This window comes from Gossypium hirsutum, chromosome D11, assembly GCF_007990345.1.
Source record: "Gossypium hirsutum isolate 1008001.06 chromosome D11, Gossypium_hirsutum_v2.1, whole genome shotgun sequence".
Classification (NCBI taxonomy): Eukaryota; Viridiplantae; Streptophyta; class Magnoliopsida; order Malvales; family Malvaceae; genus Gossypium; species Gossypium hirsutum.
In genome coordinates, this window is record NC_053447.1 from 2693855 (window position 1) to 2707499 (window position 13645).

At 35.4% G+C, this 13645-nt stretch overlaps 2 protein-coding genes across 3 annotated transcripts; one reads left to right on the forward strand and one right to left on the reverse strand.

Annotated features, from left to right (window-relative positions):
• Window positions 1–1496: 1496 nt before the first annotated feature.
• Window positions 1497–6617, forward strand: LOC121223621 (protein IQ-DOMAIN 31). Of its 2 annotated transcripts, none has more exons than XM_041105493.1 (8): window positions 1497–1819; window positions 1973–2011; window positions 2410–2513; window positions 2857–3162; window positions 3279–3482; window positions 3962–4042; window positions 4483–6079; window positions 6347–6617. In XM_041105493.1, the coding sequence occupies exons 3-8, from the start codon at window positions 2430–2432 to the stop codon at window positions 6376–6378; spliced, it is 2304 nt and encodes a 767-aa protein (XP_040961427.1). In that variant the 5' UTR covers window positions 1497–1819; window positions 1973–2011; window positions 2410–2429; the 3' UTR covers window positions 6379–6617. The 2 variants fall into 2 exon arrangements, with proteins under 2 accessions (XP_040961427.1, XP_040961426.1); XM_041105492.1 differs by having other exon boundaries at window positions 1553–1819; window positions 2400–2513.
• A 169-nt stretch (window positions 6618–6786) lies between these two features.
• On the reverse strand, window positions 6787–12306 carry LOC107912145 (ABC transporter A family member 2). The gene is made up of 16 exons (XM_016840213.2): window positions 11902–12306; window positions 11248–11479; window positions 10989–11158; window positions 10705–10890; window positions 10496–10591; window positions 10217–10417; window positions 9875–10031; window positions 9555–9784; window positions 8996–9113; window positions 8820–8896; window positions 8580–8669; window positions 8262–8405; window positions 7852–8160; window positions 7690–7770; window positions 7407–7583; window positions 6787–7306 (listed from the first exon to the last, which is right to left on the reverse strand). Exons 1-16 carry the CDS (start codon window positions 12265–12267, stop codon window positions 7046–7048), a joined length of 2895 nt encoding a protein of 964 aa, XP_016695702.1. The 5' UTR covers window positions 12268–12306; the 3' UTR covers window positions 6787–7045.
• Window positions 12307–13645: the final 1339 nt, after the last annotated feature.

The window sequence follows — 13645 nt, forward strand, 5'->3', positions numbered from 1 at the left end:
TATAATAATTTTTTGTTAAATATATTATAATAATTTTATAATATGTATATTATTTTATAATAATTTTTGTTATAAATTCCAAAAAATTTTCAGATTTAAATAATATAATTTTTTGTTATAATTTTATAAAACACACAAATTATTTTATAACATGCATTTTTAAGATTTATAATATATATTTTTGCTATAATCATCTTAAACACTCGTATGTATTCATGTTTGTAAAATGTTTGTTATAACTTTTATAAAAATAATTTTAAAAATTTTGAATTTGAGTGTGATTACATGTGTAATTACTCTCATTCTTACCCGTAAGAATTGAAAAATATAATTGAGTGCTTCAATTACATCCAATTCGGTGGGACTCACTGGCTACAATGGTTACCCAAATATGCCATATTTTTGTAATTATAATTAATTACACCCAAATCTATTTACTACGTGGCTTTCCAAACATTACATTAATGTTTTTGTGTTGAATGACACAAAAGTTTTGCATTAAACATATTTTGATATTAATATGAAATACAGTCATTTAAATATAAGCATGAATTAAGGGTGTAATTGAGCCGAGCTGAGCCTAAATATTACCAAGCTTGAGTTGGATACTCGATTCAAGCTCGATCAAACATTTATTTTTAAGTTCGAGCTCGACTCGAAATATGATTAAACTACTCAAGCTTGACTCAATAATCAAGCTTAGAGTTAATGATATAAATTAAAGGCAATAACATAATTTAATAATATAAAAATATGAAGAACTTGATAAGATTCACAAGTCATTCGGGTTAAATATTATTAAACTCGAATTCAATTCGATTGATAGCTCAAGATATTTGAATTCGACTTGATAATTATTGAATACAATTTAAATTTTTTTTTCAAATTGAACTAAAATAGATTACAAATATTAATATCTCATTTATTTTGCTAGCATGAATTAAAAATGAATTTAAATGAACGATACGTTTATTTACTATTAATATAAAAATAATAACAACAATAAAATTAAATATTATAACGATACTATAATATGATAAGAAAATAAACTAAACACATCGCATGCTACCACATACCTAAAACTTACACTGAATTCTGGACGAAGAAATTACTTTTCGTTTTACTACATGTTCGGTTGTATCCAACACCACATCTATCAATCAATTTATCATGGCATTTCACCCGTGCAACTGCCACTACTTAAATAATAACTCCCACGCGCGACAACAAGGTAAAAGGGCAGAAACGTAAGTTCAGCACAGACTTCAAGAAAAATTGAACAAATTTTACGAGACGACAAAAATATTACTAAAACATAAATATACAAGTATAAGTACAAGTATATAATGCAATAAAAAAACAACAAACATCGTGCTAAATTATAATACAATAAATTTTAAGTGAATTAAATTACGAATATACAAAATATCTCTAAAATTTAAGTTACAAATTGCCGAATATATGTAAACTTGACTTGCGGCTGGTTTGTTTGTTCCCGAAGTAACTGTAATATAGGCCAACCGCCACCTCCCTCTTTTACTGATCTTAATCATCCCCTACGCCAACGCGTATAATCTTTTATCAATCTCAACCGTCAAATCCCACTGTCGGTTACAATCTCTGTCAAGTTTCTGCATCTGACGGTCTAAACTGTCCTACTCAAAATCATTACACTAAAATCGCTTGTACTGGATTAGTCACCGTTATTTTTACATCCTTCCCTCACTCTCAATACAAAGACACCTAACCACTGCAAACAAAAGCGAAGCCAAAGCGAATAAAAAAAAACAAAAAGGAAAATCTTCCTCTTGTTTTGCTTGTAAGCTTACTCTCTCTTCTGTGCTAACTTTTCTCATAGTACATTTTGATTTCTATTGTCTCGATTTTTGAAATCTTTTCTTCTTTTTAGTGTTTCTTTCTTTGGTTTCGAAGGGGAAAAAAAACTGATGTTTCGGTGTTTTTTGAAAATCAGGAATGGAGATTTGAGCCCTGAAAGTACTGCATTTGTGAGGTAAGTATCAGATCTAGTGTAAATTTGTTAGTTTTAAGATGTTTGGTTTTGCTTTTTTTCCTTTTGGCGCCATATCTGTTTATTTTTTATTTAATCTCACAGTAGATCGTAAATGTTTGGCTTAATTACTTTAAATTTCTTCAAGTTTTTGAAATTTGTCTTTGAATCTGTTAGATCATTGGATTCTTAACGGATGCTAGTAATTTTCTTTGCTTTTTGTTTATAATTGTTTGTTGAACTTTGAATTTATACTGTAATTTGCTATGCGTAATTTCTATTTTCGTTTGAAATTGTATTTTTTTGCTTTCTTTTTAATTATTCTTGAATTTATGGTTAAATGTATCCTTAAGCTGTTACCGCTTAAAATGATGCTGAAAGTCAGTTAAAGGTATTTGCAGTTTCTCCTGAACTTCGCGAAATGGGAAAATCACCGGGAAAATGGATTAAGGCTGTGCTTTTTGGAAAGAAGTCTTCCAAATCTGGTTATCATAAAGGAAGGGAGGTAATATTTATTGCTAATTACTACTAAACGAAAAATATAATGTTTAGATTATGTACATGAGGAACTGCAAATATAGTTCCTCTGTCATTTGGTTTATTTTTGGTGGCTTCATTCCCTCTACTGAGAAAGTTAAGTAATTGTAAAGGATTAGCTGATTTGAACAGTAGCTTCCCCGAAATTTCTCGGGAGCTGTTGTATTTAACATGGCTGTTTTAATGCTTTGGTTTTGGGAATGTATCATTCTTTCCTCGAGTTATGAGATAAACATGATATGGCATCTTTCTTCCATCAATCCTAAAATATTTATGTACACTTCTGTTTTTTATTGGACTGTTATTTGCAGAATGTTGCCAATGTAAACGAGGTGTTGGTTTCAGCCAGGGCATCAGAAGCTGAAGTCCCTGTGGCTCCTCCCTTCCCTTCACAGCTTAATCAATATGCTAATGAGAGAAATGAGAGAGATGAAGGGAAATTAGAACTGGAAAACAAGGAGGCTGCAAATATCTATAACGATGACAGGATATCACTACCAGTGAGTCAAGGCATAGGTTCTCAGGAATCCACTCTTCAAGATTTCCAAAATGATCCTGAAAGAATGAAGCAAAAGCAAGCAGCAACCATCGTTCAGGCTGCTTTTAGGGGTTACCTGGTATTTTATCCTTTTGCCTGTAAAATGTTACTATCGATTTTCAAATAATTTATATAGCCAAGGAAGGACCTTTAGTTGAGATTATCCCTACACTCATATTAGTTCATTATGTGAAGGCTCGCCGAGCATTCTGGGCCCTCAAAGGCATTATAAGGCTGCAGGCACTTATTCGTGGTCACTTGGTTAGAAGACAAGCTATTGCTACTTTGTGCTGTGTGATGGGGATTGTCAAGCTACAAAGTCATATTCGTGGAGTAATGGCCAGACGTTCTGATGGTGGTCTTGAAGTGCATAAGAAATACAATCAAATGAACCTCTGGGTAATTTCTTTGCGAATCCGATCATGGACCAATTACCATTCATGATCCCGGTGCTACTAATTGAAATTCATCTTACAATCACTAATCTTTTTGTTCAAATTTAATAGGCATGCCTACTACTTTGCAACTTGATTTTTTATATAAATTAAATTTTGTATTGGCCATCTGATGTTCCATATGTAAATGGAATTTGTCTAGTCCATCATGAACTAAGTTTAGTGAGAATGATTAAAAGAGATCTTTGGCCTGAGGTTTTTGAGCAAAATTGAACACTATGTTCTGTGGGTGGTCAAAATGCTTTTGAAGCTAACACCATGCATTTTCTTTACTTCCCGTAATCGCAATATGCAGAATTTCGTATTATATATGAATACTTTTTAGCTTTTGTCCTCATCTTCCTGCACCGAATTTGTATTTATTCAAGAAATAGGTAAGCCAGCTTTTTTTGCTTTGTTAATTCTTATTTCATTGTTTGGCAGGAGAGCAAGCCTGTGGTTTCTCTTGGAGTGAATATGCCTGCACGCATTGGAAAGTTGTCTGCAAATACTTTTGTTCGTAAGGTATGGCTGCTTTTGTGCTTATAATATATCTTGTTTATGAAATTGAAAATATATAGAATTTACCTTGATATTGTGTGACATTTCTCGAGATGACTCCATTTGTTGGCTGTTATGCTTTCGGGGCTTTATCCTTATCCATAAACTCCTTTTGATGGGGAAAACATTATGGCATTACCTGGCACCCAAAAGTATTGCAAATACGAGATGTTTGAAAGTCTGATTGATAATTATCTGTCACTAGATGGTGCATTGGTATTTCTCATATCTTTAAGAAAATCTGAATCAGTGGCACAAAAACTATTGCACATAATCCAACTTAAAAATCTCTCCTGTTTCTCACCATCAGTAGACATGATTTCTTAAATTGGAATGTCATTTTGATTTGTTTACCTTCTTTTTCTTACACATTGGGCAAGTGACTGTTGGGTTTGTTTCTTTAGCTTGTTGCTTCATCACCTCCTGTAATGCCTTTGCGCCTCCATGATGACACTGGGGAACCAAATTCAGTCTGGAACTGGTTAGAGCGCTGGTCAGCATCCTGCTTCTGGAAACCGGTTCCTCAACCAAAAAAAGCCTCTAAGTTGCAGAAGAAACAAGCTAACGGTCAAGTTGTTGAAACTGATTCTGGTCGACCAAAACTGAGTGTTCGCAGGATTCGTCCTGCAAATCTGGATGGTGCCTCGGTTCAAGCGACCTCTGAATTTGATAAGCCCAAGCGTAACCTGAGGAAAGTTTCCAGTCATCCAGCTGAGATGGCAGTGCAGGAAAACCCACAAAATGAGCTTGAAAAGGTTAAACGCAACTTGAGAAAGGTTCATAACCCTGTAGTAGAAAATTCAGTGCAGTCACGGGTTGAACCTGATAAGCCAAAGCAAAGTTTGGAGAAGTTCTCAAGCGCTACTAATCCAGATGTTGTGGAACAGAGTCTGAATAGTTTGGCTGAGAAGGCAAACAAAGAGATGGCCTCGGCAGTGAATAGCTCGGCCGAGAAGATGAAGAACGAGATGGCCATGACAGTAAATAGCTCCACTGAGGAGATGAAAAGAGAGACAACTTCAATAAAGAGCTCAGCGGAGAAGATGAACAAAGAGACAGCCTTGAAAATAAATAACTCAGCTGAGAAGATGAAGAAAGAAACATCATTAAATAGCTCAGCTGAGAAGATGAGACAAGAGACAGCTGCAGAAAATGGTTCAGCTGAAAAGATGAAGAAAGAGACAGCCTTGACAGTAAATATCTCAGCTGAGAAGATGAACAAAGAGACAGCCTTGACAATAAATAACTCAGCTGAGAAGATGAACAAAGAGATGGCCAGGACAGTGAATAGCTCAGCTGAGAAGATGAGACAAGAGACAGCTACAGTAAATGGCTCGGCTGAGAAGATGAAGAAAGAGACGGCCTTGACAGTAAAGAGCTCGAACGAGAAGGTGAAGAAAGAAACAGCCTTGACAGTAAATAACTCGGCTGAGAAGGTTAAGAAAGAGATCGCTTCAACAGTGAATGGCTCAGCTGAGAAGATGAAAAAAGAGACCACTGTGGCAGTTTCGAAATCACCTGACATTGAAACTATGCTGGGGCCATTAGGGATGAATGAGACATCAGATTTATTTCATGCAGATCCTTTTGTTGCTGATTCAAAGCCTTCGATAGATAGTATCGTTAAGGATGAAAATAATCCCATAGCAAACGTGGAGCTGAACAGGAAGGGCGATTCAACCAACAATGAGAATCAGAAGTCTGGCAGGAAAGCTTCTAATCCTGCAAAACAAGATCATACTGAGAATGGGCCTCAAATCAGTCCTGCACTGCCAAGCTACATGGCAGCAACTGAATCTGCCAAGGCTAAGCTGAGACTGCAAGGCTCTCCTCGATTTAGCCAGGATGGAGGTGAAAAACATAACCTCGCTCGTCGCCAGTCCCTGCCAATTTCAGCCAATAGTAAAATCCACTCACAGTCACCAAGGACGCAGAGACTGGTTCATGCAGGGAAGGAAGGGAGCAAAAGCGACAGACCACTGTCATCCAGAGACAGAAATGGTATGAAGTGCTGATTCTTGGTTAATACTTACCTATTTTTGTTCATATCTTGTCGTAAGCTTGACATGTTTCACCTTGCAGCTTCCGTAAAGGTTGTATATTAGTTTATTTAGTTCGCATATTTCACCAATGTCGGTTCACAGCTAACACTTTTGTTCTTTATAGCTCCTATCACATAAGAAGCTAAAGAATGCCGTACCATTTACTTTACCGAAAATGGTTACCTTTTTTCCCATGTTAATAAATAATTTTGGTTCGATTTTGCAGCCAAGGCGACTCAAGTAGAGTGGAGGAGGTGATCTTATTGAGATTTGAGGAGTTGTTGGCACTATTAGGTTCAAGATTCATATGCTTTGTGGTGTAAATTAATAGAACTTGCTTTGAAACTGAAACCGGGTCGATAGGATGTGTGCGCGGGTTGAGTGCCTCTGAAAATTCAATGTTTCTCAGTGTTTGTGAGTGAATTTGAGTGTAAATCAATAGATTTTGAACTTTCAAACATGCCGCAAAATAATCATCGTTGTGATAAATTGCTTCATTCCGTTTGTTTCTTCTAAACTTTGCCTTGCTATTTTTAGTTTTTCTTTTGGCTTCTTAATTGCGTATTAGAATTTGTTCCAACTTTTATAATTTTGTGTTTTCTTGTTAACAAAGCTAACTCATATTTTCCTTTGGGATCAGATGATATTAAAGAAAGGGCCTCCACAACTACAAACAAAATGTTATAAATTAAATAAAAATATAATTACAAAAAATAAATTACTTACTATACCCACAAAAAATATACGTATGAAAAACCCGAAAGAAGACTATAGTGATTCAAGCAAACAAGTAAAATGATGATGAAAATAAGGTGTCTATGATGTATGATTATGAAGTAGGTGTAATCCGGCCTGACCAACTCCCCCAACTGGTGCTCTTCAGCCGAAGAGGTTCTGGGTATGAGGCAGTGTTTATAATGTATGATTATGAAGTAGGTCTAAAACTTTCATCCGGGTTGATCACAACTCCCTGAACTGGTCCCCTTCGGCCAAAGAGGTTCCGGGTATGAGACGGTACAGAAGCCATCGGTTGAAAATTTTGAGGTAGTGGTATTTCAGCAGAGTGACCTGAAATGCAGAGTGTCCCAGTATCATCTTGTTGCCAGTAGACTTCAACCATGATACCTCTAGGATTCTCAGCAGATTCTGTTCCGGGAATCCCCACAAACCTTGCACCTATTGGTATCTGCATTGCGTTTTAAGGATTTTTAATTTCGAAATTATGCTAAATTTTATTTTTAGTTTTATATATACATGATTCTATCATCAAATTTGGTTGCACTTACCTGGACTGATGCTCCAGAAGTTATCGTCAAAGTGACTAATCGTCCTTCGGCTGCAGCACTTTCTAACTCTGCTTGCCTTGCAATGTTCAAGAAAACTTCTTCAAGGGTTGCGAGACCAAGTTGTATATCTGCTATGCCAAATTCTCCTGCTCTCTCTTCTAGCTCCTTAAAAAATCCCTGTTTGAGATTACAAATACAGAAGAAATGAAAATAATTAAAAACCAAAGCAAAAAAAGAGAAAAAAGAAAAGAGATTATTCCAACCGAGATTAGAAAGTGCTCACAGTCAGAAGCTTTTCTCGATCATGAGGAATGACGAAAGTCAAGAAATTTTGGGTCTCCTCCTTTGGCTCGACGTCTAGATGCTGAAAGAATACGAGCCCAAATGAGAAACCAAGTGTTTGAAACTCAAAAGAGTTTAAATAAGTTGGAATTATACAACATACTTTTTTAAAGAAATGTTTTACAGACTCCCGTTGGTGTGTTGTGTCAGCTGCATCTCCGTTGGGAGGGCTAAGTCCATTGTTGTTTCCAGTGAAGCTAACATTAGCAATGAAACCAGTACCGAATCGTGACTTCAACCTGATTGAGGTTCCAAGGCAACTGAGTCTACCTTTTACCATGATTCCTATACGGTCACTTAAAACATCAGCTTCTTCCATAGAGTGTGTTGTCAAGACAATGGCACGACCTCTCTTTGCACTTTCTATTATGTCCCATACATGCCTTCTGGTTATCGGATCCATACCGGTAGTCTGCAGTCATAAGGGAATAAATACAAGGTACCAGGGGATAGAGAAGTGCTTGCAAAGTAGATTAAGGACATTAACGTGAGGATAAGGTCTGATTGACATACCGGTTCATCCAAAATGACTAACTTTGGATCCCCTAGAAGGGCGACTGCAACACTGAGTCGGCGCTTCATTCCTCCACTGTAACTCCCAGCTCTCACTTTTGCAGCGTCTGTGAGTCTGACCTCCTCCAATGATTTTTGAACTACCTGCGATTTGAGCAAATAAATCGATCTTTATGGGTAGGATAGTTGAAAGGGTCTTTTCTGATGTAAAAGATTTCATCTGGCATGCTTGTAAATATTTAAATGGTTATATACGATGGAATGTCGATGATTAGAACTGGTCCAATTCAGAGATAGACATATCTATGTGGTACATACTGAGTTGATTGTAGATGGAAGTAGGCCTTTGACACTAGCAAACAGCTCCAGATGCTCTTTACCAGATAGAGCATTCCAAAGAATATCAAACTACAAAAATACATGATACAGAAAATGATAAGATCAGAATCGAATGACAATTGATATTATATGTCTTCTTAGAAATGCTGAAAACAGCAAGCTCTGACACACCTGCCGACTATGAATGGCTGCATATCACAGAGAGAAAGAGAGGGTTACCTGAGGACAAACTCCTATGATTCTTCGAATGTTTGACATACCAACAGAACTTCGAACAGAATTACCGTAGATCAACGCTGTTTTTAATTTATAACATATTATTATTTCCCTAGAGGAGTCATTGTGCTGAATAATACGCATCAAGAAAAAAAGATTTGAGGAACAAGGCATCTTACCATCTCCATTAGTCACAGGTGTTATGCCAGTCAAGCAGTTGATTGCTGTGGTTTTTCCAGCTCCATTGGGTCCAAGAAGACAAAATAATTGATCCTTTGCAAGGTTCACCCATAAGCCCTGAAGACAAGTTTACAAGTAAGCAGCAGATTTTAAATAAATCTCCACTTACAGAAGAAATCTAGATGCACATCTACAATATGTTTTGTGAGGTTCACCCATACAAGATATGCAGAAAAAGATAATTAAGCTCCAAATCTAAATGCATATCCATATTGTAGATAAATCTTTACTTGCTGAACAAATATAGATAGGGAAGAACATTGCCTAGGAGCCATAATGATGTTATTGCAAGAAGTCCAACTGAAAGGGTGCTAGCAGGCCAAAGACCAATCAAATTAAACAACTCTTACAATCCTAAATGACCTAACATAGCACAACTGGGACGAGAAAATTTCCTTTAGAGGTATATTAGGGAAAATAGTAATTTGGAAAGAGAAAACCTTTTAGGTTCTGGTTCTTAAATTTGGACAGCATAAGGCTAATAAGGGATTTGCTTACCTTAACAGCATGGTATGGTGCAGTCTTCTTGCACTTACAGCAGAAACCGCATGTTCTGGTCCCGGGAAATGTCTTTGCAAGACCACGTATCTGAACTGCAACATTTGGATCAACGGTACCTTCCCTTGTTTGTGTTCTAACAAGGTTTTCCTCATCAAGGACATCTTCATCATCAGGAGTATTATGCTCCAGAGGTGGAGCTTTACCAATACAACTACAAACACCACCCTCTACGAAGAGAAAGCCAGAAAACTATAAGTGAGGCACACTAATTCAATAGGAAATTTCTTGAATATAAATTGAATTTGGAATTTAATTACCTTTTTCCTTTCCACCTTTCCCCGTCCAATAGCCAGGCCTCAAAAAGTACAATATTGGTTTTCTCACACCAGATGCATTTGGAATTATGTTGTCAAAGTAGATAGCCAAAACAACCCACACAATAAATGTAGCCAACAGCCATATGTAGATATCATTCTGTTAAGAACAAGTGAAATAAAGCATAAACGAATGATTTAACTATCCAAAAACATTTTGAAATATTGCAGCCTGATGAAAGGAGAACGAAGCAGACAGGAAGGAAAGAAGTGAAGAGTATGTGGAAGATATAATGGGAAACATTCTCAATAGAGAAAATCTTTAATTTTGAAATGTGGACATACAATTGTTATTACACACTCATCATCATTTGGAGCACATTTGGTTCGTCTACTCCAGCTAATTCCAATGTCTGTCGAGCTGGCAGTAGCATCAGAAAGAAGCCTTAGTGCTTGAGCAAGAAGATTGGGTGGGAATAATGACCAGATACTTTGAAGGGTTTGACTGTAGGAATCACTGTAGGGGAATCCGACAGTGGTAACAATCTGCAATAAATAACTAATATCTATAAATATAGCTGAACATGTAATTTCAAATCAAGAAGTTTAGAGTTGGAGCATTGCCTGAGTAAAAAAACCAATGATAAAAATAGAGAAACCAACTGTCGTGGCTGAAGATGATTTGCTCATGAAGGCTGACAACATGAATGCAAAACCAACCTGCCATCAAGCATCACAAGTCACAAATCATGACTAAATTGAGACTAGAAATCAACAAAAGCAATTATAAACACAAACAAAACATAAGCGAAGATCAAGGAACATGTTTTTACCATGTTGAGTTGGAAAAGGAAGAAGATGAATAAGAGAACGGCAAAACTGTTATTCAAGAAAAAATCGAACTGAAACATCATCCCAAACAGAATTATGAAGAGCGACGAAATAAGTGTCATGAGTCCCTCCCACGTGAGCCACGATAACCAGTAGGCAGAATCAAGAAGACCCATCATATTCATAGCCTGTTGGGAAAGGATCAGAAAGTCAACAAAGAGAATCCATGATGTTTCTGTATGAGGATGCAATGCTAATCTCAGTTCAAACATAAAAATTGAAAGACCTGTCGAAGCTTCAGTTCTTTCTCTGACACCAATGAACCGATCTGAAACACAAAACTGAACATCGCAATAGCAAGGAAAAAAGTAGGTCCAACCATGGCTATAGTTTCAAGTCTTTCCATTGCAGGGTGTGCAAATTCCTTGAATTCAACAGTCCACCTAAAGCTTGGATCTGTATTCATCATATAAACCAATCAGACAAGGAAATACAAATCAAACCTCCCGCAAATAAAATTTCTTGAAAAGGATAGAACTTAGTACCTCCTATTAGTGACCTAGCAATCTCACGTTCTGCAGCAACTTGAAGTGGAATTTGGAATTTAAGTGTGGGATCTTCATATTGCCCTCGTCTTGCCACTGGAGTAGAATTAGTCTGTAAACCATAGCTAATCACACTTGCATTTACTTGTTGAAAATGCAGAGCTCCCGGCACATGCATACGGTTATTGAAAAGCCAGTCATCAACTTCAACAGTAGTCCTAAACGATTTAACCTGAAAAAAAAACATGGGTAACATATATATATGGGATTAAGTTACTGTATTATTTATCCAAGAATAGCTACAGCAAAACTTCCCTAGCATTCTGCTACTATCACATCTATAAAAAAAAAGTTTAAAAATGCTTATAGTCCCTGTACTTTTGGAAAATTAGGAATTTAGTCCTTGTACCTGTACTTTCACGAATTTAGTCCCTCTACTTTTCAAATTTCAAAATTCAGATCCAATTGTTAATGCTGCTAAATTTCATTTTTAAGCAAAATTACATCAAAATAATTAACAGAACCCTAATAAGTAAAAATAAAAAATAAAAAATTTGTACGGCCATTCCGTTAATCGAATCCTAATCTTTGGCATTAAACGAAAATACAATTTCATTGCTTTTTTGGAGAAATTCGTATTCAACAAAGCTTTACCTTAGACTCGGGAATAGGTCTACCGGGATTATTCTCTCTAATGGCTCTAACGATCCTATCAACGGTCTGACTCTCATTCCCGCTCCAAACGAAGTCGTAACAAGGCAGCTTGATGAAGAACTTATCCTCGCAAGGGGGGATCACCGGAGCAACCAACGGCTTGGGATCTCGGATCACCTTGTACGCCGTCGAATTGGAGTTTTGAGCATTTGTGGCTTTCTCGATACAGTAGATAAGGAAAATGAAGAAGAGCGAAGAGAAGAGTTGAAGAAACGTCGATCTCTTGCTCCGCCATGAAAGTATCAAATTCTTCTTTAATAAAGCTCTGAACTGCAAGTAAAGTAACCCAATTCCTCTCATCGCCATTTTTTTCCTTTGATTTTTAAAAGTACGGACTTGCTTGGATTCTTATAACAGTTGAAAAGGCGCGGGGTTTTGTTGATTATGCAAGAGTGATAAGCTAGCAAATGACCTTGTAGTTTAAGATATTCCCCATTTTGCCACTGACGGGTCATTTCCTGGAAGATTACGAATTGAATGTTTTGCGTGTAAATTTAAATTTCTGCCTAGTTTAATAAAATTGTTGACTAATTAAGAATAATTTCTATATATTAATTTTTAAAATATTAATGTTACTGAAAAAAACTGTAAACAACAATTACTTCGAAGCTTAACTATGTCACTTCCATTTATAAAAAGCCGCGTGAATGCATTCTAAAAATATATTATTTTTTATTGCACGTCAAATATAATAATTGAATAATAAGTATTTAAAAATTATAAATGCTTCCCTAAAACAAAGAAGTACGGAACTCTCAATTCAATTCCCTTGAATTTGATTTTCATTAATCCCTCGAATTTTATTTTAATATTAATTTATTAACTTTTTGGGGTGTAATGAAAATATTTTGGCTAATTTTAACACGTCTTTATCAATCATGACAAAGATTTATTAAAATTAAGTTTTTATTTGTAGATAAACAAGTCCACTTATAGATTAAATGTTAGGGACTTATTTGAATATAAGTTGATGGTTGAAGGCGGAGGTAAAGGCTGGTTTGTTAGAGTAAAAGTTATAGGGACTTATTTAACTAAATGGTAAAACTTATGATTTTTTTTGTTTTTATTTAACTTTAATCGTTGAAAGTTTATAAATGTGAATTTGTATCTTCTTACGAAGACTTTTCCTATAAATCACCACCATGGAAGAATGGTCAATTCCGTAAATTTACATTAATTTATATATTAGGATTGCGACTTTATGATTGTAATAATATTTGTTTTATTCTGTGATTCAAACAACGGGAAAGAATTTTCCTGCTTCTAAACACCGGCGCTTTCAAATGCAAATGGTTGACCTGAAATTTGTGGTATAATAATAAATTTAATCTTCAATATTTATATTTTTTATTAATTTGGTCTATAATTTTTAAAAAAAATCAAATTTAATCATCAACATTCAAAAAAGAGTCGAATTGTTGATTTTAATGGAAATACTAACTAAAATATTATATTTTTAAACATGGTAACTTATGTGATAATCCATGAGTACTTCTTACATTTTTTTTTAATTTATAAAATTTTTATTTATTAAATATTTTTATAATTTTAAATTATTTGTTGACGTGATGCATAGGGGCGAAACCAGCAAATTTTGTTTGGGAGGGCCGAAATTAAATTATAATTTTTACAATAGTACAAATATAATTTCACCATTTGAATAGCTTATATTTTTATAATTTTT

Excerpts from the sequence above, each read along its gene's own strand:
- LOC121223621 (XM_041105493.1), top strand. The coding sequence starts at position 2,430 with ATGGGAAAATCACCGGGAAAATGGATTAAGGCTGTGCTTTTTGGAAAG. Across the intron at positions 2,514-2,856 it reads GTTATCATAAAGGAAGGGAG|AATGTTGCCAATGTAAACGA; the intron begins GTAATATTTATT and ends TGTTATTTGCAG. Across the intron at positions 6,080-6,346 it reads GTCATCCAGAGACAGAAATG|CCAAGGCGACTCAAGTAGAG; the intron begins GTATGAAGTGCT and ends TCGATTTTGCAG.
- LOC107912145 (XM_016840213.2), bottom strand. The coding sequence starts at position 12,267 with ATGGCGATGAGAGGAATTGGGTTACTTTACTTGCAGTTCAGAGCTTTA. Across the intron at positions 11,480-11,901 it reads GACCTATTCCCGAGTCTAAG|GTTAAATCGTTTAGGACTAC; the intron begins GTAAAGCTTTGT and ends TTTTTTTTTCAG. Across the intron at positions 7,771-7,851 it reads TAAAACATTTCTTTAAAAAA|CATCTAGACGTCGAGCCAAA; the intron begins GTATGTTGTATA and ends GTATTCTTTCAG.